The sequence below is a fragment of the Zootoca vivipara genome, chromosome 5 (assembly GCF_965207765.1).
Source record: "Zootoca vivipara chromosome 5, rZooViv2.hap1.1, whole genome shotgun sequence".
Taxonomy (NCBI): Eukaryota; Metazoa; Chordata; class Lepidosauria; order Squamata; family Lacertidae; genus Zootoca; species Zootoca vivipara.
Window position 1 is genome coordinate 63,777,357 of NC_142588.1, and position 21,885 is coordinate 63,799,241.

The 21,885-nt window shown below is 45.6% G+C and overlaps 1 protein-coding gene across 1 annotated transcript; it reads right to left on the reverse strand.

Moving 5' to 3' along the window:
* Positions 1–1,208: 1,208 nt before the first annotated feature.
* ITM2C (integral membrane protein 2C) lies at positions 1,209–21,202 on the reverse strand. Its single transcript, XM_035133568.3, has 6 exons — positions 20,976–21,202; positions 9,847–9,996; positions 8,426–8,611; positions 7,255–7,365; positions 3,355–3,505; positions 1,209–2,523 (listed from the first exon to the last, which is right to left on the reverse strand). The coding sequence occupies exons 1-6, from the start codon at positions 21,099–21,101 to the stop codon at positions 2,432–2,434; spliced, it is 816 nt and encodes a 271-aa protein (XP_034989459.2). The 5' UTR covers positions 21,102–21,202; the 3' UTR covers positions 1,209–2,431.
* Between the last annotated feature and the right edge of the window lie 683 nt (positions 21,203–21,885).

Genomic DNA, 21,885 nt, shown 5'->3' on the forward strand with positions numbered 1-21,885 from the left:
CATACATTAGGCATTTTGTTATTATTAACACTGGCTAAACCACTCAATTTGCCATACAGAGACGGTGTCATCATGCCCTATATTTGGGTAGGCAAGTTTCCGACAACACAGTGGCAGATCACTCGAGGCCACTACTTCATCGCAGGGAGCAAATGCCATAGGGACACTTGAAGCACATATTATACAGCAATTTGCTCATGCATAGCTGACCTAAAACTTGTTGAAAATCACCAAGAGTTCAGTTTGAGATGCAGGCACACTCCTGAAATGGAGATGTGTTGGCAACTCAGACCTTCTGTAACCTTCTGACAAATATCAGATCTTTTCTTCCTGTGTCCACCTCCTCCATCTACCAGCCCCACACAAGCATCCTATGCCCTACACTATGCCCTACACAACATCTGGACCAACGTTCTCCCAGGGACTGATCCATTAATGCCCTCAATGGTCAAGAAGACACATTATGAAGATGCTTCAGATTGTGCAATTTGCATTTCCAGTACTATTAAATACAACCACACCTTTCAGTTCTGTTATCTTCTGGGAGAATTTTACCGTGTAGGAAGTGTTTAGCGAAGTTCTGCTAAAAACTGTGATGATCACAACTTGTTGCCCCCAGGGACAATGTTTGCAAAGTGATGCCTCAAAGATCTTGCCACACCAGCTTAAAGGAAAGTAACACATTCTGCTTTCGAAGGTTATTTATATTTATCCGCAAGAATCTGTGTCAAAGGATGTTGGTCTCTTTTCTGTGCATCCCTCTCCCTCCTCATATTCCCTGAACTCTACTTATCCAGGGGTGCTCTCAACCACATTTTCCCACTTGCCACAAAAAAGAAAATTGTGTAACTGCAGTCCAATTGCATTTGATTTTTCTTGTTTTAACCAATCTTTTACAAGAGCAGACATCTAGGGACCTGGATCATAATCTACTGTTCAACTTCTGATGTTTAGAAACCGAATGAGTAGAATACAGTGTGGAAGGAAATGAGGAGCCAATATTTCCTCCAGTATGCAATGCTACCAATCCCTTTCTCTTTATTATTATTGTGGAGGGTGGGCAACATGAATCACAGCCCTACTACCTATTTGCATGGAGGTCCTCATCATTATTTCAACCAATCCATTCCTACAAAGCAAGAGCTCAATCTGGCTGTTGCATCTACAAAACCTCCATTATAAACATCTGGCAAAAATGAATTGCTAAGTGATCTTCTGAAACATTTATTTAAGATCCCAAAGATAAGTCAATCAAGATAAACATTTGGTCCAAGTTCAGTTGTTATCTATCCAATGGTAAAAAGACTAGTGGGCCCTGTTTCACTTGGAGATGGTGAGACAATCTGGGCATGGGAGAGCCAGCTGTATTGACCTCTTCATCAGCAACATCTCCCAGAATGGTTTATTCTTGCTGTTCTACAAACTCGGGATTTTAAGAGTTTGCCTTTCCTTCTCCTGAAGATTCAGGAGAACACGACCAATCTTGCATGCAGATCAGTTGTACACACATTCCTTGCATTGTCGGATTGTGCCTCTTACAGAGAAATGAGGAGAAAATGGCAGGCAAGCTTGCACAGAAAGGCAACGAATGCTGCTATGTAAAGCCTAGAACAGAGCTTTCCAAACTCTGTGGACCCGTCAGAGTGCTGACTGCAGGTGTGTCTGGCAAATGTTCCCTGCGCTGCTCCTCAAGACTGAAAGGGGGTTAGTTTCACCTCTGGCTTGCTAGCAAAACCGAACTGCTGTGTTGCAAAATGATGCATGTCTAAAACGTGAAAAGTTTGGGAAGCTCTGACCTAGAATAACAAGTCCATGAATTTCTATGTTGAGCTGCAAGGATACTGATACATCTTCATTGCCCTTTTATGGAATTAATTTTACTGCAGATTTTCTGTTGACTGATTCATACAAATGGTCCTTTGTGCTGAGAAGGGTCCCTTACAAGGAAGTGGCACTCTAGTGAGAAAGGCCAACTCTTCTTTTTCATTATTACAAGGAGCTCCTAACCAACAAACCAACCCCATTCATCCTCACAACAGTATTATGAAGTTGGTAAGGCTGAGAGTGAATGGCTGGTTCACTGTCACTCAGATATCTTTGTGGTAGATTTGAAGTAGGGCCTCCCAATTCTCAACTTCTCATGCTCTTTCAGAAGAGATTCTTGTGCTAGTTTTCTCAAAAGAAACCCAATACTCACATTTTGGGGTCACTGTGGAACTTTAAGCCCAGTGAAGTGTGAATGTTAGATGTAAATGCAGAACCAAGACACCCAAGGCCCAGTGTTTGGCCACATGTGACCTGAGAAGTTAGTAATGCGCAAACAATGGGAGCAAAAAGTAAATTAAGACACATTCTCTCGAGGACAGAGCAAGAACGCCTGCATGGATGAGTAGAGGAAAAGCCCAAGAGGGTTACATTGGGAGTGCAGCTCTCACAACTTCTGGCAAATGGCTGTGTCAACCACAAAGGTGTTTTCAAAATGGCGGATGTGATGACATGTCTCAGCAGCACGTCGGTGGATATCTGGAAGAGCACAGAAAGAAATGTCAGATTAAGACATGGTGTGGCAGGGAAAAATGATGCGTGTTGAATAGAACCGGTTCAAGAATCAAGGATGTTGAAGCAAGAGCACAGAAATAATCCCATAACCATTTCTTAAAAATTGGCCTCCATCAAGGCATTTACAGTGGTGCCTCGCTAGACAAATTTAATTCGTTCCACGGGTCTTTTCTTATAACGAAAAATTCGTCTAGCGAATCCCACAGGAATGCATTGAATTTTTTTTAAATTTTCTTTTGCCCATAGGAACGCATTAATTGAATTTCAATGCATTCCTATGGGAAACCGCGATTCGCTAGACAAATTATTCATAAAACAAATTCGTCCAGCAAGTCAACCTCCGCTCAAAAAATCCTTTCGTTAAGCGGAAATTTCGTTAAGCAGGGCATTCATTAAGCGAGGCACCACTGTATTCTATTAAAGAAATAAGCTTTTTTTTTAAAGCACATGGCTTCAGTAATAAAGACTATCATAATGATATCCTTTACAAAAGCATACAGTTACTCCTACTGTAAATCAGCTAGATGAATTAATAGCCTTCCGAGGGGTTTTATGCATATTGTGTTGAGTTTAATGTTTTTTACTGATTTTATTGTTCTAATTCATCATTACTGTATATTTTACTGTTTCATACATTTGTTGTAAGCCAACCAGTGGCCATGGTTGATGGGCAGTTAATAAATGTCTAAATAAAATAGTTATCCTCTGTGGAATTGCAAAGATAAATGCTGTTCTGCCTTCAAAGCCCAGCTGAGCGCTGTAACTCCAGCAGCAACAGCAGCAGCAAAAACTTACATCTTCTCGCAGTCCTGCGCTTCAGCCTGTATATCTCTTTGTCTCTGCACAGGGCATAAATGTAGAAGCCAAGCTGGTCCACATCAGTGACATGTTCCGTCACTATCATCTCCTCCTGGATCATGTAGGTTTGTGGCAGGTAGGCCCCTTTCTGAAATCACAGAATTAAATTCACAGAATCTTCACTATTACTGAGATTATTTGATGAGGTTTAAATTTACAGGGGGAAACTATGCCTGACAGCCATGATCTTTAAGCTCTTCAGAAATGATTTTATCAGGGCTTCAATATTTTGATCCAAGCAACATTTCATTCATCTTCATCAGCAAAAGATTTAATTGGCATTTTGAAAACCAGCCGGGAGCAGCAGCACACTTCTGACAGGAACATCATTATTTTGTAAGCTTTCTGAAGACAATCAATACAAACAGAGTATCAGGTGAAATCTTCTCATGGCTTAATTGGTTTTGATAAATCAAAAGGCCAAAAATAAACAAGCAGACCCTCTAGGGGGCCTCCACCTTTGTCCCCTGTTCTAATAAACTTACATGGTCCCCTCAGTCTACGTTTAATTTGTAGGGCCACTATGGCAGGGACCAATTTTTTTTTCTTATGTTACTCAATACGACTAAGAGTGGGTGGTATCTGACTAATACACTCAGCACAAGGGTTTCCACTTGCACAGCACAACTTCCCCTCTTCTCGCCCCGCACCCCATGCCCTCTAAATCTGTTCTGGGGGACCCCACCCCCAACACTCTAAAGCAGATGTGAGGAGGGTATGGAGCACACTCAGGGGCAGAAGAGGGGGACGTTCTGTTGCACAAGTGGAAGAAATCCTTGTGCTGACGGAATGCCCGATCACTAATAATTTTTTTTTAAAAAAAAACCACAGAGTTGAGGGAAAATGGCAACGATCTCATCAGGTTTATTGGATAAATTTTGTTCAAGAGCCTTGCTGGATCAAACCAAAGGACCATCTAGTCCTGCACTCTCTTCTCACAGCGTCCAATTTCTGCTTGCAGGAAACTAGCAAGCTTGTCCTGCCTAGGACAGTTTATGCAATTATACACTTTACCAACAGGGAGGTAAGAAGATCTAATCAAAACTCTGCTGAATTTTGCTTACTCTCTAAAGCTGTAAGCTTGTTGGCTCTGGTGTGCATGGAGGAAAAGCAGAGAGAGAGAGAGAGAGCACTGAAGATGTTTTGAGAGGTGGTGGTTGTTTTTCTGAAGCAAATCCTAGCAGAATGGGGAAACTGCAGTTCCATTTAGAGCCAGACCACCTTCCCAGTGTCGCTTGGTTTCTCAATGGTCTAAATGTAGCCACAGGAGGCTAGAAATATAGTTAAGAAGCACTAAATAGGGAATCAGATATGATATTGCAAAATCACAGGTGCACCATATGGCTCTGAACGTGTCGGTGAAAGAAAACAGAACCAGTTTAATGTGCAGGGGTTAATCTTTTCCACCCCACGGGCTTCCAACAAACAATATTAGGACAGAATAATAAAATATAGTTTGTTTTGAGGCTGCTAAGTGCAAGACTGTCCTCATTCATCTTTGGGTACACTCATACTCAATCTGATCTGAATGACCAAATAGGTTGGATTGCGCCAATTCAATCCCTGCTCCTTAGAAACAAAGCAAAGTGACCATGATTTCTTTCTGATTTAGGTTGCCTTGTGCTGATAAATGGGGGCAGTGCTTTGCAGTTCAACTTGTCAAATTATTTTAGAAAATAGTTTGTGGCTGGAGGAGAGTTCACTTCATTTCTGGGTGCTTGTGCTTCAGGGCCCCACAAGAGTCCTGCTTTATTGCCTACGTGCTCTTAAAGGTTTCCACGAAACCACGGAGCGAGGTCATCTGGAGCCTTTTCAGCGAAGTCAGTTTGTGGTTGACTCCCAACTTCTCATTTTCATCGACTCAGGTGAGGGGGAAGAGGTGTTAAATCAATACCTGGGCATATTAATAGAGCACGCGAGGCTCAGTACATTGAAATTCAACCCAAACAAGATAGCGAAGCGAGTTGTGTTCAGCCTGTTCTGGAGGGCGTTGAACAATCAGGTTTGCAGTCTGGGGGGGGGTGGTGCTTCTTGAACTATATTTGGCACAGGAGGTGTAGCCCTTTAGCAGCTTTGCTGGGTGCTGACTACCCGGACAGGAATAGCTCAGCTTCAGTTATCCATGCCCTGGGCGACCTCCCATTGTGTACCCTGCACAGGACCACTGATGGTCTGTAAACTTCAGAGTTCAAAACTGAGCTGCAACTCTGCTGAACTGAGATTAGGAAACAGGACAGTGTGCTGCCAGATTCACTGGCTCCCAGACCATTTCTGGGCACAAATAGAAGCAATGGTTTTTGACCCGTAAAACCTTAAATGGCTTGAGACTGTAATGGTCCTTGATTATAATGCCCTATCAAAAGAAGCTCACTTGGCATCTACCTAGATAACATTTTGGCGCCAGGTGGAGACCTTTTTTGTTTTGTTAAGCCTTTTGCGTCTACTTTAAGTTTCTGGTATTTGGGCTGTTTTTAGTTCTGCTTTATGTTTTATTAACCAACCCTCACCCCCACCCCAAATTTTAAACCTGTTAGCCACCCTAGGATTGCACAATTATAGGGCAGCGTAAAAAATAATGATTGAAATTAATTTTTAAAAGCAGACACCTGGCCCAACACAAGAACATCTACTAAGCGAACAAGCTTCCCACCAGCAAACTGACCTACACATTCCAAAACAGCAGAGGAGGCAAGCAGAGAGATCCCACAGTGATGCCATCAGCTGAATAGGCAGTTCCATGGCAAGCATCCCAAGCCACAGATGCCCCCCCCCCCACTTCCTGACCCAGTGGTTGATTATCTCCTGGGAGATTCAGAAAGTTCAATGGGAGCAGGGCATCTTAACACATTGCCATGCTGTTGTGCTGCCACATCAAGCTAAATCAATAGCCTGTTGTAAAATATTGCTGTCTCGGTCAATTAAGGAGAGTTCTCCAATGCCAGCAGAGCTGTTCTGTAAAAGTCAAGCTATCGGTTTATCTGCATCACGGAAGGAGACTGACAAAGAAGATAGCAGGCATGCAAGGCTGACTACGCATTTCCTGGCAAAACCTACAGTGGAGCCTCGGTTTACAAACACAGTTGGTTCCGGAAGTCCGTACTTAACCTGAAGCGTACTTAACCTGAAGCGAACTTTCCCGTTGAAAGTAATGGAAAGTGGATTAATCTGTTCCAGACGGGTCCGCGGAGTACTCAACCTGAAGCGTACTTAACCTGAAGCGAACTTTCCCATTGAAAGTTATGGAAAGTGGATTAATCCGTTCCAGACAGGTTTGTGGAGTGGAGTACTTAAACTGAAAATACTCAAACCGAGGCGTACTTAAACCAAGGTATGACTGTATTTGTAAAATCCAAGGTTGGACGAGACCGACTATATTTATTTATTTTTACTTAAATATTTATAATCAACAGTTCTATAAAGTATATCAAGGCAGTTTACAACATACAGGCAACCCCCTCATTCACACATGCATAGCTGCCAAGTTTTCCCTTTTCTCGCGAGGAAGCCTATTCAGCATAAGGGAAAATCCCTTAAAATAAGGGATAACTTGGCAGCTATGCACATGTTCAATTTGTGATGTCCCCACCCAGTGCCCACTATTCGGGGGGTTCTCCCATCCCTCCCCCCCTTGACCCAGGGCCAATCTAAGGGGCTGTTCCAGGAAAGAAAGTGAGGGGGGAAGTCCAATTGCACAAGCAAAAGCCCTGGTGTTTGTAAGGTGAATCCTGCCCTGTGTTTCAGACCGTGCACAATTATTTTCATCTATTCTATTTTATGCGTCCCCTCTGTTTTATCTTCAAAGCACCCCTGTGAGAATAAGGAACATTTTCCCCTTACCTTTACGTTAACCAACAGCTCCCAGAAACTCTGAGGTGGCATGACAGTGGTGGTGTTCAGCTCAATGACGTAGCATTTATCCAAGCTGATGTCAAGGTAGGCAGTCAGACCCTGGAAGGAGAAACAGGCAGAATGAGCTCAAACAAGGGAGGCTATGTTGGTCTTGGTGAGAGAGCAGCAGAGGTTTACTCCAATAACCCAGGATCCCTCAGCCTAAGGAACCTTAGTACCTCTCAGCGATACATCAGACTCAAGTTCCTTCATGCAACATCAGAGATTAACAATTAGTGCATCCTCTTCTTGAAAGATCCTTCTAGTACAGGCACCCCCAACCTGCGGCCCTCCAGATGTTTTGGCCTACAACTCCCATGATCCCTAACCTTACCTTCCAAGTCCCGGACTGCAGAATCCGGGACCGGCAGCCGTGTGACACCGGAAGTTGCGTCAACGTAACTTCCGGTGTCGCTTTGCCCTTCTATGGGCACAAAAAATGGCCGCCGCTGGCTTCAAAAGTAGCTTCTACGCATGACCGGAAGTGCGTCGACGCAACTTCCGGTGTCGCCCCGCCCATCTGTGGGCACCAAAAATGGCCGCTGCTGACACCGGAAGTCGCGTCTACGCACTTCCGGTCATGCGTAGATGCGACTTTTGAAGCCGGCGGTGGCCATTTTTTGTGCCCATAGAAAGGCAAATCAGAAAGAGAAAAAAATGGCCGCCGGCAGGAGAAAATAACGGAGAAAAACGGGAGACGAAGTGATACGGGGGACCACTGGGAAAAGGTAAGTAAAAACGGGGGTTTCCCGGGAAAAACGGGGTACTTGGCAGCTATGTCCCTAACTAATAGGACCAGTAGTCAGGGATGATGGGAATTGTAGTCCAAAACATCTGGAGAGCCGAAGTTTGGGGATGCCTGTTCTAGTACAAGCTCTGCTCACAGGAGATACCTGTGATGTAATGCTAGGGAAAGGAACTGGTACTGCTAACTGGGCAGGTACCTCTTTTGAAAGCTGTACTAAAAACATGGTCAGGAAAACTGCATCTCATGTGGGCTTCCTATCCTGCCACTCCTGCAAGTCTCTGAAGCTGCTACAAGCATATTCAGGAGACTCCCAAGTCGCAGCCCTTCCTCAGAAGCTGTCATCATATCCGCAGCACGTTTCTCGTTCCTTACCCTCTGAAAGTCATGGATAATATCTGCAGGGTCGCTTTCACCAAAGTGGGGCATTGGGATGCTGATCTGCTCATAATTCTCGCCGAGGTAAATCCTCACGTTCTCATGCAGCTCCAGCTGCTCCCTCAATTCGTCTACGTAGAAAAGCTGGCAGAGCATCTCCTGGTCCTGATCTTCCAGGCCATACTGTGGGAATAAAAAGGGGTGGTCATAAATGCATGGGCTCTGTGGCCTTTGTGGCAAGAGTCAGAGAAAAAGCTTTCACACAGGAACAGCGGACGGTGCCTTATGTTGTGTTGGCCCCTGTGTTGGCCCACCAAACTCTGCATTAGCTGTGTAGGCTCTACCACGAGCTCTCCATGGTTTCAGACATGCGTTTCCCACCCACCTCTGGAGAGACCAGGGGCTGAAGCTTGGGCTTTTTGCATCCCACACACTGAGCTAAGGCCCTTAAGATTAGGCAAATACAGCAAACAACCTCAACATGGCTGCCTCCTGAAGCCGCTTTTCTTTTAAAACAAGGGACAGTTGGGGCTTTGTTGCACACATTTGCATATGATGTGCAGCTGGCTCTCAAGTGTGACTCTAAGCAAGTGCTGCCTCTCTACCCAAAGCTTCTATGTCACTCAAAATCAAGCACATGATGAGTCTTAAACAACAACAACAACAACAACAACAACAACAACAACAACCTTCCCCATTTTTCCTACCTCCTCTTCTCTGGAACCAGCTGTATATATCACAAGTCTCAGTTTTACACCTGTGTTGCTTAAATATTACCTCACAGAACACGTTTTACACAAACCTTCACCACAGTGTACGTACAGAGCAAACTCTCCAGTGAGGAAAGAGAGAGCCAGGAATTACTCAAGAAAGAGAAATGCCAATGACAAAGGACTTGGAAATGAAAATTGCAGATTACTATTAAAGATGGGAAATTTATTTTGCAAAAAAGAAAAAGTGTGCTTAATGGGTAAGTGCTGGGGTCCACCTCTCTCTCAGACTCCACCCTTGAATTCTCAGAAAAATTTTCTGTCGGTACCATGGAAAAGGGCTGGGAACATTAAGGTCAGAATATTAAGTTGTTTAATTAATTCCTATGTATCTAACAGTTTTATTGTTTTGCTGACACTGTTTTGATACGAATTTGTTTTTGATGTGTTTTATGTTTTGATCTATGCTGCATTTTGTTATATACAGCAGAGATCTTTCATTCTGGCTTTTTGTTTTTGTCTGCTGTTTGGGGGTCTGGGCTTCCCTAGGAAGCAAAAGTGGGGTATGACCGATAAATGAAACTGGGGGCGGGGGAGAGATGAAGGAATCAAATGACTAATGGGGATAGGGCAATAGGTTAAGTCAACATGAACTTTGAGAATCCTGGAGGGACGAGGTGGAGACCCTTCACAATGCCCCATACATACCTGATTTGGGAAAGAATAGGAGAAGTATTTGCAGACATACATCGATGTCAAAATCAGGCCGAGGAGCAACAAAAGCATCATCATCGTCCAGTAGAAGATGCGACTAAGGGGCTTCCTAGTCTCCACTGGAAAAGGCAAGGGCTGCTCCTCCTGTTTAAAAGAAGGAGACATGGTAACAGAAACATTGGTATGGGCATTGCAAGACATGCTTAAACACTGATCAGGATTTCTCAGTGCTGCATGGAATACTTTCAGAAGATAAGAGGAGTCAAGACGGCAATACAAAGTAAAACATTTCAGAAAGTTTGCTTTCCATGATGAACAGCAGACCTTTTTCAGTTTTGATTATTATGGTTTTCAAATTGTGCCAAGCAAACAAAGCAAAGTCTAAACAGGTAGTCTGCAAGCAGGTATGCTACTGCTGGTGTGTGATTCGTATTCTGTACTATATTTTGTGATAACTAGTCAAGAGCAGTTAAGACAGTGCGCTCTGAACCAGGAAGGCCTCAACTCAAATTCTGCCCCTGCCATAAGCTCACTAGGTAGCTTTAAGCAAGTCATTCTGCTTCAGCCTCAGCATCCCTTTCAACAATATGGACATTGTACATACTTACTTACTTACTATGGAATCCCTATACAGATATGTTTCTACAGACCCTCCAAGTGCCTGTAGAATCCCTATTTTCCAGGGATGTCCCCGATTTAGAGAAACCATCCCGGTTTCTGATTTGATCATGAAATGTCCTGCTATTCCTTAGGATGGCCCTATTTTCACTGGAGAAATGTTGGAGAGTATGGAGTTATCCAACCCCCCCCCCAAAAAAAGCCATCTGAAGGTAATGCTGCATAGGAAATTTTTTAATGTTTAATGTTTTATTAGGTTTTTATATATGTTGGAAGCTGCCCAGAGTGCTGGGGCAACCCAATAAGATGTGTGGGATATAAATAGTAAAATGATCATTATGGAATGAGACGTCCCTATTTTCAACGGCTAAATGTTGGAGGGTATGTTTCTGCAGGCCAAGTGGCTCATATTTTATTTGAACACTGCCATTAATATTTTTGTCCCTGTTGAGTCTCTTGGATACACTACTGAAAACAATTAATAGTAATTACACAAACATCATGTTTTGTAATAGTCAAAAACCATGTCACAAAAAAATCAGAAAAGAATACTGGTACATAACTTTTTATTTAAGAAATATCCTCCTTAATTCATAGTCCTTTTGAGCTTTGGCACTATTGCATAATCCTGTAACTTGTTTTATTTTCCCCAATATTTAGCGTACAATAATTTTGTTGCTTCGTTTATATAATCAGGACTCAAAAGTAACAGCGAACCATTTTTGTTTAGTTCAGTTTAGTTACGAACAGGAAAGTTCAAAGAGGCTTGGCTGCTTTGCCCTCCCATCTCTTCCCCTCCTTGTTCACATACAAAGGCTGTAGGTTGAAAACTCACATCCAGTTCTGAATAAACCACAATTTCCTGTTATGCTCATAACTTGGGGAAACTGTGGTTTCTTCCATCTGTACGTAACAAAACGACACCCAACTGGTTTCAGGCCCTGTTTTGCTAACTAACCTTTTCTAATTTAAGCTTTGCACACCACCTTGGAGACATCTGAGGGGCAAAGATAAATAAATTTCAAACGGGCAACTGGAATCCGGTGTGTTGCATTACATCACTGTTCCAGCGCTCATGAGATCAGCCTGCACAATGATAATGCTAATTCAACACAGCAACACCAGGCACACAGTCTAGGAAAACAATGAAGGGTCACTGCTGAGAGCAAGCCTGTGGCTGCAAATCCTTAAAACAAGGTACGGCTCAGGATGCACTGCACGAAAACATTAAATGAGCTCATTTGCAGCAGCCCCTGTATGCAACAGGCATATGCAATTCGGCAGAAGTGAGAAGCGAGCATTCCACCGGGGCGGCAAGGAAGAAAAATAATAAACTAATCAACAAGGCAGGTTGTGTGGCTTGGCTGAGCTCCATGAACACAACAGATACTCCACAGTTCAGCTGGGAGTGGGTGGGTGGGGGGGCATAGTCAGAGCTAGGAGGGCCTTGAAGTAAGGGGGTGAGAACAGGCTCCCTGGCTGACTTGCAAGAAGCATGCTCTGGCATTTTAAGTCCATCCCAGTTGGCAGGCAGGATATATACAGTAGGAGTGTACGATCCAATAAAGCAAGGGGTGGATCAGCCTGCAGAAAACTAAGCAGAGCAATGAGTGACAGGCACAGAATGGCAAAAAAAAAGCTATGAAAAGGCAGGCTTTCCCAAACTTGTTATAAAACAAAAGGATCCTGAAAAACATCTGGTCCGTTTTAGGGCAGGTCAATAAATTAACACACACCAGGGCTGATTTATTCTGAGACATTTTCTTCTTTCCTTGGAAACGATGCTAGATTGGTGTCCAGGGAGAAAACACGGATGGAAATATATTCATTATTAATAGGAAATCCGTCTAGAGCCACGTTTCTCCAGCTGTGGGTCAGGGACTACTAGGGAGCCTCAACCCACTTTCAGGCAGGAAGGCCTCTGCAGTATAACCCACCCACCCCTGGTTATGTGATACTTTGGGTTGGGCAGGTGCTAGCAGCAGCAGCAGCAGCCGCTCCAAAAGCGAGAGTAATAAACTGGGGATAGAGAAGAAGGGGATAAAACTTGGAAGCTGTTACAGGAGGAAGAAGTGAATGTAAAAGGCCCAGGTAGGAAGGATGAAAGAAAGTGTCAGTTTCGGGGTAGGCACAGAGTAAAAGTGTGAAAGGAGATGGAGAGAAGAAGCTACAGGAGGCTACTAAAAATACTTGTGAGGAGCTTCTGTGGCGTCAGCGCATTTTGCCTAAAACAAAAAGAATTTCAGGAGTCACAATACCCCCAGAACCCAATGTCTGCGCTAAGCTTGAGTAAAGTTGACCTGTGCAACTCCCTGCTGCAGGGAACTCACAGTGGCAAACAATCCATTTTTTAAAAGAGGGGTTAGATAGCCGTAGAAAATGTTGCCAACAATTGACATTTGTTTTATTATGTCGGCCTCCATCTCCGTTTTGATTGTATTTGTAGCCCTTTCAATTGGGCTGAGGGTGGAAAGTTTGAGAGCCTCTGGCCTAGAGCAAGTACCCCCCCCCACTCTTCCTTTCATGCCTCCTCTTCTTGCAGTACTGCAGACCTGACCTAAAATCATGGGAGGGCAAGAAGAAAATAACTCAAAATAACCCAGAGCTGATTTAGGGGGAAATGCAGCACTCCCAGGATGAAATAATGATGTTTCTGAAGGCAGGGTACAAAACACACCTGGACCTTCTAAACAGGGTGGGTTGTATGCCTGTGTAGTATATATAATATATGTGTGTGTGTCAACAGGAAATCAGTTGCCATTGATAAAGTTCAAGTTTAGATGTAATAAGCGATATCCAAGCTTACAGATTTCCACTGATGTAAACAAGAGGAAGGAAATTAAAGCAAGTTTACCCAAGTTCAGTGCAGTCAGAGAAAAGTCCCTTCATCTCCCCTGCCCACTTAGCTTTCCAAAGCTGTTTCATCTGTTTCATTTTTCAGCTGGTGCCATCCTAGACCATTTCCCCCAAATAAGGTGCAAAGGACACTCAGCCGTTCAACTCTTATGGCATTTTGGTCCTCTGTTTCTGTTTTTCAGGGATGGGAACATTCAATTACACAGAGGGAATGGCATCATTATTTATGACTTGCTCTGAAATCTTCCCATTTCTATTCTGCTGGGACCTCGATATTCTTTCCCCATTTATTTATTTCTTCCACTACAGTCTGCAGCTCCCAAAGGGCTTATATATTGTACTAAGATTGCAATATGAAAATGACCTCAGCTAAAATGTGCTTACAGAGAATGTGGGCATTTTGTGAGTTTGGCAGATGATTTCTGTTCTGCATTCAGAGCTTTGCAGGCAATGCTGGTTAAGAGCCCCCTGCCTAGAAAAAAACACATGGGTTTGGGGAACAGGCACACAGTTTCCTGAGAGGCATAATAATGAATTCTTGAAGTGCTGCTATATGTCCTTAGCAAATGTTGTTAAGAACTCTTCCAGACAACCCAATTACTTACCATTCATCCTGATCTGTTTGCGCAACATTTACAGAGGTCACACAACACAACACTACAGTTCATTCATTCCAATTTGCTTGCATGTAGGTTATACAATAACCTTCCAGCACCTTTCTTACAAAAAAATTTCCAGGTTTCTGTCATGGCTTTGTTGCACAAGAGCACCAAATCCACTCATTGCAGCTCAGCAGCAGGGCCTCTCCTTTGCAGTATTAGAAATTCCCAGGTGCCAGACGCATTTTGTGGGTCCAACAGCAACCACATGGAGATCTCTGGAGGCCAGGTTGGTTCAGACACCTCCACCTGGCTGCCCCATCCCCGGCTTTCTTAAGCAAGTAAGCAGAAGAGCTTATTAATTACCTTTTTCTGCGAGGAGTACATGGTTCACCCCCTTCTCAGTTAATCCCTACAATAACCCCGTGAGGTTTAGAAGCTGCGACTGACTCCAAGGTAACCCACTGAGCTTCATGGCTGAGTGGGGATTTGAATCCTGGTCTCCCAAGTCCTAGTCGAGCCCTCTAACCCAGGCATCCCCAAACTGCGGCCCTCCAAATGTTTTGGCCTACAACTCCCATGATCCCTAGCTAACAGGACCAGTGGTCAGGGAAGATGGGAATTGTAGTCCAAAACATCTGAAGGGCCGAAGTTTGGGGATGCCTGCTCTAACCACTACACCACCACGGCTTCCTACAGTACTTCAGTAGGCAAAAAAATATGGGGAAAGCAAAATGTCATTTAGAGAAGGATCTGATATATTTTCCTTGAAGCTTCAATTTGTTTTATTATGGATTGTTTTAATGCGTTTGTAGCTGCTTTGAAATTTTTTTTGTTCTTTGAAATATAAAGCGGTGCAGAAATTAAATAATTTCATTGGCCCCTACACATTCCATTGTGGCGAACGTAACCTACCGTAGGTTTAAGCAATTTGTGCAAACATTTGGCAATTAGTTTATATATCTGAGTTTCTATCACTGCTTGCTTTGCCCAGCTTCGAACCCCAGAACCTCCAGGTAGGGCCAGAAATGTCCCATTTTTGAAAAGCTGGAGTGTCGCTACTAGTCAGTGTATGCCATTTGTCTTCACCCAGTGGGGTGTGTGACCCACTACTGGGCACAGCCTGATTTAATATGGGTTGCAACAGCAACACTACGGCCATACTAATGTATTGATGAGGAAAAATTAAGAAGTGGGTCTCCAAATGCATGTGTGAGTTGAGGGCAGGTTCCAGGTCGGAAAAGTTATAGATTACTGGAGTGGACATCCTGAGCTAGGTGGAGGGGGGGACTATTCTTGCTGCACATGTAAACTGGCTATAACCTCTCACCTCGTCCTCTCTAGCACCCAAGAATTCTTGCTGGCACTTGGCTTTGAGCTAGATCCTCATAACCCCAGGAAGTCAAGAGCACAGCCTTAACACTATGGCTATTGTTTACTCACATCAACAGAAACCAGGGTACAATCATGCATACAGACTGTTTCAAAAGCTCTGCTTTAGAACGGAAAAGGTACCACATGCAATCTTCACAGCAACCAGTTTTTCAGCAGAGAGCATATGAAATGTGGTACTTATGCAAAGCCACAGAGAGTCACAGACACTTGGGATCTCAAATGAAGACACTTGAAGAGAACAATCACAAGGATGCGTCTGATTGCATCCTTAACACCAGCCATGTGCTTTAAGAAACAAAGCTCAACTACCTGCCCTAAGCAGATGCTGCAGGCAGCAAGCGATGCGCAAAATATCTCATAAAGCTGCTTTTCCAATTAATGCATAGCTTTGTCACTGCACGAATGAAAGAGGTGGCAGGGTGCTGATTCGTGTGGGTGTGCAATCAGAACAAGGGAATTCAATAAAACCCTGGCTGCTTAACCCTTTTTCCTCTATCAGAGAAGTGCAGGATTGTCATGTGGAAAGGGGAATGGGTTGAGAGGGAGGCGAGCACATGCAAATTCCCAATAGTTGTTTCTCCAGCCCCCTCAGGGTGACTCTAAAACTGGGAGGGGGGAACGGAGTCCCTTCATGACTCCCACCAACCCTTCTCAGCATGGCCAATGCCAAGAGCTTATGGTCTGACAGCAGCTCCAGCTGCCCAGATTTCCTTGTTCTGGAACATATTCCACAGTGGGAGGGAAGAAATAGCACAGGTGTTAAAGGGTTGTAGCTTAAGTGACACTCAGTGGTGCAAGCCTGCTTGCACAACATGACCTCTCCATCCTCCTCGGCCTCATCTCCCCCCCACCTAGGTTTGCAGAGTTCCCCAACCTCCTGAAGCAGATTTTTTGGAACAAAAAGGGGTTTCAGGTGGGAGGAGAGGAAGAGGAGCTTGTGCCTGCAGTTGTGCATGCAAAAGATTCGAGGTCCAGTCCCCAGCATCTCCAGGTAGGGCTAGGAATGCCGCCCCCCCACCTAAAATCCTGGAAAGCTGCTGCCAGTCAGTGTGGGCAACATGGCGCTAAGTGGTGTGATTCTGTATAAGGGAGCTTCCTATTCCCCTGTACAAAGCAGAAATGGGGGGAAGGACGGATGGAATCTGCTAGTAGATCTCTGAGTGACGAAGTAGATTAGCAAGGATTCTGACTCTGAATTCTATGGGAGGAGCCTCAGACAAAATCTGTAGCTCAGCTTGCTCAATATCAGTCATCTAAACATCCTAGTAGTTGAGATACGACTCATTCAACTTGGAGTAAGAAAGTACAGTGGTACCTCTACTTACGAATAACTCTACTTACGAATGTTTCTACTTACGAATGGAGCTCCGTCCGCCATCTTGGATGCAGTTTAGATAGCACTTTTTCTACTTACGAATTTTTAGATAGGGTTGCTTCTACTTACGAATTTTTTCTCCCAATGCATTCCTATGGGATTCGACTTACAAATGTGTGTTCGGAACGCATTAAATTTGTAAGTAGAGGTACCACTGTAAAATGATTGCATAATATTCATGTTGCTGCTCCTTTCGAAACACAAGCTGCATAGCTTGGAGAAGACCTGACGTTTACAGATTTGTGTTAGCTCAGTTTTATAATATTCATAAAATAAATTCTAGAGTAGTTCAAGTTTTTTTAAAAAAAGTATTTTTTTATTGTAATAGTTTTTTAAAAAACAATAAAACATAAAAATCACTTTCACAAGTCTCTCAGGGAACACTAATCCAAGTAGTGCATTCAGTGATGTTAGAAACTGTGTTATCTTTTTCTTCATTTTAACTCGAAAAAATATGTCAGGAATCCCTGCCAGCATCTTCCTCATGGTGCAGTGATGTCACCACTGACTGTTGCCATGGAAAGTCAATTTAGCACTATAAATTTACAAGCAGGCAAAACTGTATGTGGAGCCTTCTCCAACATGAATATGGTGATAATTCTGGTTATTCCACACAAGTGCAAACCATGGAAAATACTATTCTGGAGGCAGAACCACAAGGTCTGGTTTTTAAAAGTTTCAAAAGTTGGGACCCAGGTGGAGCTGTGGTCAAACCAATGAGCCTAGGGCTTGCTGATCAGAAGGTCGGCGGTTCGAATCCCTGCGACGGGGTGAGCTCCCGTTGCTCGGTCCCAGCTCCTGCCAACCTAGCAGTTCGAAAGCACGTCAAAATGCAAGTAGATAAATAGGAACCGCTACAGCGGGAAGGTAAATGGCGTTTCCGTGTGCTGCTCTGGTTTGCCAGAAGCGGCTTTGTCATGCTGGCCACATGACCTGGAAGCCATACGCCGGCTCCCTCGGCCAATAATGCGAGATGAGCGCGCAACCCCAGAGTCGGTCACGACTGGACCCAATGGTCAGGGGTCCCTTTACCTTTACCTTTTTTAGCCTTTAGTATTTTAAAGAGGAGTTTCAATGAGTTCACAGTCCTGCATAGCTCCTTGAATTTTCCCATACTAGCAAAGGCAAACAAAGCAAAAGATTCGAGATTGCGGAATATATTGCGAGAATTGTATCCATTTGCATATTGCATTGCGACTGCGGAATTCAGCTTTCCTAGGATCAGAATCTGGGTTAACTTGGTGAAGAATTGTTCTTTATCCGGGTAGAGAACTCCAAAGTATTGTACTACGTACCTGGCTACAGGTCCAGTGAGAACAAGTGCAGATCATACTGCAGGTTATGGGGACTATAGCTTATTGGTAGACTTGTGATGCTATGCATGCTGCACAAAGATGTTTCCAGGTTCAATCCTTGGCATCTCCCGTTACAACAGGGCTGGGAACCTCAGACCCTCCAAAGCTTGCTGAACTGCAGCCCGTATCAGCAAGCATAGCCAATGGTCAGGATGATGGAAGTTGTAGTTCAGCAACACTTGGTGGGCCAAATCTTTCCCACACCTGCGTTAAAAGGATCAGGTAGCACATGGTGGGGAAGACAGAGAACAGCCACTACCAGCCCGACTGGGCTATGTAGCCCAATAGTCCGTATAAACACCGGTCCAAAGAGACCTACATTGGCTCCCCGTACGTTTCCGAGCACAATTCAAAGTGTTGGTGCTGACCTTTAAAGCCCTAAACGGCCTCGGTCCTGTATACCTGAAGGAGCGTCTCCACCCCCATCGTTTAGCCCGGACACTGAGATCCAGCACCGAGGGCCTTCTGGCGGTTCCCTCACTGCGAGAAGCAAAGCTACAGGGAACCAGGCAGAGGGCCTTTTCGGTAGTGGTGCCCGCCCTGTGGAACGCCCTTCCATCAGAGGTCAAGGAGATAAACAACTACCTGACATTTAGAAAACACCTAAAGGCAGCCCTGTTTAGGGAAGTTTTTAATCTGTGATATTTTAATGTGTTTTAATCTTTGTTGGAAGCCGCCCAGAATGGTGGGGGAAACCCAGCCAGATGGGCGGGGTATAAATAATAAATAATAATAATAAAGCGGCTTCTTCTGTACACCCAGTTCTGGCAACAGTGGGAGAGACCTTAATTTGTTCACTTCCTGAACCACTCACCAAGACCACATCTACAGAAACAAAACTGTAGGCAGCTGTCATTGCAACACACTCCCCACCCCTGCCAAGAATTTAAGATAAATAGCACGTATATAAATGGAGGAATGGAACAGTGCTTCCCTGGGGCTCCTTTGGGAAGGAGGATGCTATAACACTCTGTACAAAACTTTAAACTCAAGTAGAAGAATCCTGGTCATCCAAACCTCCGTTTTACAATGCTTCTCGTTTTTCAGTTTTCTGCGCATTCCTCGTGTCAGTGAAAGCTTCTGGAAATGCTCAGCAATCTGGCTGAATGAGAACATTATCTAAGCATGTTGGATGTCTTGCAGGCTATTCATGGGGGCGGAGCGGGACAGCGAGTTAGAAAGAGAAATTGTACGGAGTAAACAGAGGCGGTGCAATGCAATTTGCGGGAGTCAAGCGGAGATTCCTGGTGTGATGAAAACAGGGGCAGATATTATGCAGCACACACAAACGACAAAGGATGAAGTCAGGCTCCCATTATTTTAGAAGAGATCATGGAGGCAGCTCAGCACCTCCCCACCCACCCGCTGGATAGGAACTGATCTAGAGAGAGACACTAGCAGGAGTCCCCTGCCGTAAGGGACACAACCACTATAGCCCAGAAATCTTTTGGCTGCTTCCTTCAGCTTTGTAACATTCTTTGAAATCTCTCCAAAGAATGCCAACCATTGATTCTATTCAAGGGGGCAGGAGAGAGGAAGAATCAATAGCAAACCCCAGGGGTGGAGGGAATCTTAAGAGAGACCCAAAGCACCCCACTGTGGAGATGCTGGTTTCTCAACTAGGTCCCTGAAGCACAGCTGAAACGGCCCTTTTTCTAGGCCATGGATTGGACCCCTGGGCTCAAAAAAACCAACAACCCCCATATACTTTTTTTTTCCTCTTCAACATAGGAGGCAACAGAGATCTAGCATGTCTGATAGCTTATCTCCCTCTTGCCTTGGTCCAGAAGCCCTTCCCTGCTGAGCAGGCCCTGGTCACAGAGAGAACAGCGTGGCCTAGTGGTTTGCGTGTCTGATTAGAAACAAGGAGATCCAGATTCAAATCCCCACTTAGCCACAGAGCACAATGGATCACCTCAGACCAGTTTCTTGCTCAGTATCAACCTACTTCGCAGGGTTGTTGTTTTGCCAAGACCTAAAATGGAGGGAGGGAATAATTGCACTTCCTCGAGACTCTTGGTGGGATATAAATGTTGAGAAACAAACACTCTGCGGGGAAAAAATATCTGCACAAGCTCAGGAGTTCTAAGACGTATTTTACAGTTTCCCAAAGCTGGGTTTTTCAAATGATGGTGCCTGAAAGGGAGGGGGGGGGAATAACTCGTGGTCAAAGCGCACGTTTTTCCGGTCATTGCTGAAAAATAAATAAATAACCCGAGACTTCAGGGATGGGCAAAAGTTGCCTCCGCCTGCGGGGAGCTACGAGCTGCCTCTACCGCTGGGGCTGCTGCAGGACTATTGCTGCAACTCGGCGCCAGGCCTCTTCCTGCTGTAACTTTCCGACTTCTCTCTCGTGTCCTAAGGATGCAGGAGCCCAACAAGGCAGGCGCCTCCAAGTGCCTCCCCGGCCCCGCAACCGAGGGGCTTGGGCGGGCACGCTCAGGAGTCCCGGCCCTGCGGCGGAAGGAGAAACGCCGCGGGGAAAAGGCTCGCCAGCTAACGGGAAGGGCTGCGCGCCACGACGCGCCCTCTCGCCATGATACTCCCCACCCCCGCAATCCTGCCCCACTTTTCTACCCCCGCACAGCCTCCCTTTGCCGAAAACGCGTCCATTTTCTGCCCTCCCTCGGGGGCGAGAAGGAAGCACGCAACTTTCTTTCTTCCGCTCTGCTCTGCCGGCCGGCCGGCGCTTGCAAGGGGAAAACCGGCAGGCAAAACCGTCCCGCCCCGGCCGGGCTCTGCAGCGGACCGCGCTGTGCATTCCAGGGGGCTCCGTCCCAACCAAGCAACTCTCCGGGGCTGAGTTCAAGTTACCCTAATGGAACCCATCCCTTGACATCAAAACGCTTTCCCTTTATTTAATGTGTTGTTGTTATCATCATTATCCTTTGAGCTAAAAGGAGCTCCCCAGCCGCCGCCACTCACCAAGTCGTGGGGCAAGAGGACCTCGGCTTTGGCTCCATAGTTGGCTCCTGTTGCCGCCTCCGCCTCCGCCACCTCTTTCTCGGGCTTGAGCCCCGCCGCCGGCTGCTGGAAGCTGATTTTCACCATGGCTGAGCAGGAGCAGCAGCGTCCGAAGCGAAACCCGACGCCTCGTCTGCGCTCGACGCGGCTCTCTGGACCATCCGCCGAGCCCACCCCGCCGCCGGGAGAAAACGCCGGAAGTGCCGCCTTGACTCTCCCCCCTCCCGCTTCTCTCCCCCCCCCGCGCCTTCGCGGGAGCGCCAAGAGTTAACGAGGCTCCGCGGACGCGCGTCTTGCGCGGGCGAGCGAGCAGGTGGCCGCGAGAGTCCGCGCTCAGAATGCGTTCCAAAGAGGACCAGGGAAAGTGAGAGAGCGAGGGCTCCTAGCACTCTCCGCGGTTGGGGGCAGGGATTCTTGTGAATGATGGTTGCTGGGGGGCTCAAGTGGGGTGAGTCCTGCTTGTGGGCATCACTGGTTGGCCACCGTGGGAGAACAGGGTCGCTAGACTAGACAGGCCTTTTGGCCTCATCTACCGGTAGCAGCAAGTATTCCTGCCAACCTTACCTAGCAGTTCGAAAGCACGTCAAAATGCAAGTAGATAAATAGGAACCGCTATAGTGGGAAGGTAAACGGCGTTTCCATGTGCTGCTCTGGTTTGCCAGAAGCGGCTTTGTCATGCTGGCCACATGACCTGGAAGCTGTTACGCCGGCTCCCTCGGCCAATAATGCGAGATGAGCGCTGCAACCCCAGAGTCGGTCACGACTGGACCTAATGGTCAGGGGTCCCTTTACCTTTAGCAGCAAGTATATGATCAAGTAAAACAATAGACATACTTCACTAACGGACCAATCACGTCAGTTCTGTCCCCCA

What these genes read in the sequence shown, in the direction of transcription:
- ITM2C (XM_035133568.3), bottom strand. Translation starts at nt 21,101, where the DNA reads ATGGTGAAAATCAGCTTCCAGCAGCCGGCGGCGGGGCTCAAGCCCGAG. An exon ending in CCTATTCTTTCCCAAATCAG is followed by an intron (nt 8,612 to 9,846) that starts GTATGTATGGGG and finishes TTATTCCCACAG; the next exon opens with TATGGCCTGGAAGATCAGGA. An exon ending in AGCTGTTGGTTAACGTAAAG is followed by an intron (nt 3,506 to 7,254) that starts GTAAGGGGAAAA and finishes CTGTGATTTCAG; the next exon opens with AAAGGGGCCTACCTGCCACA.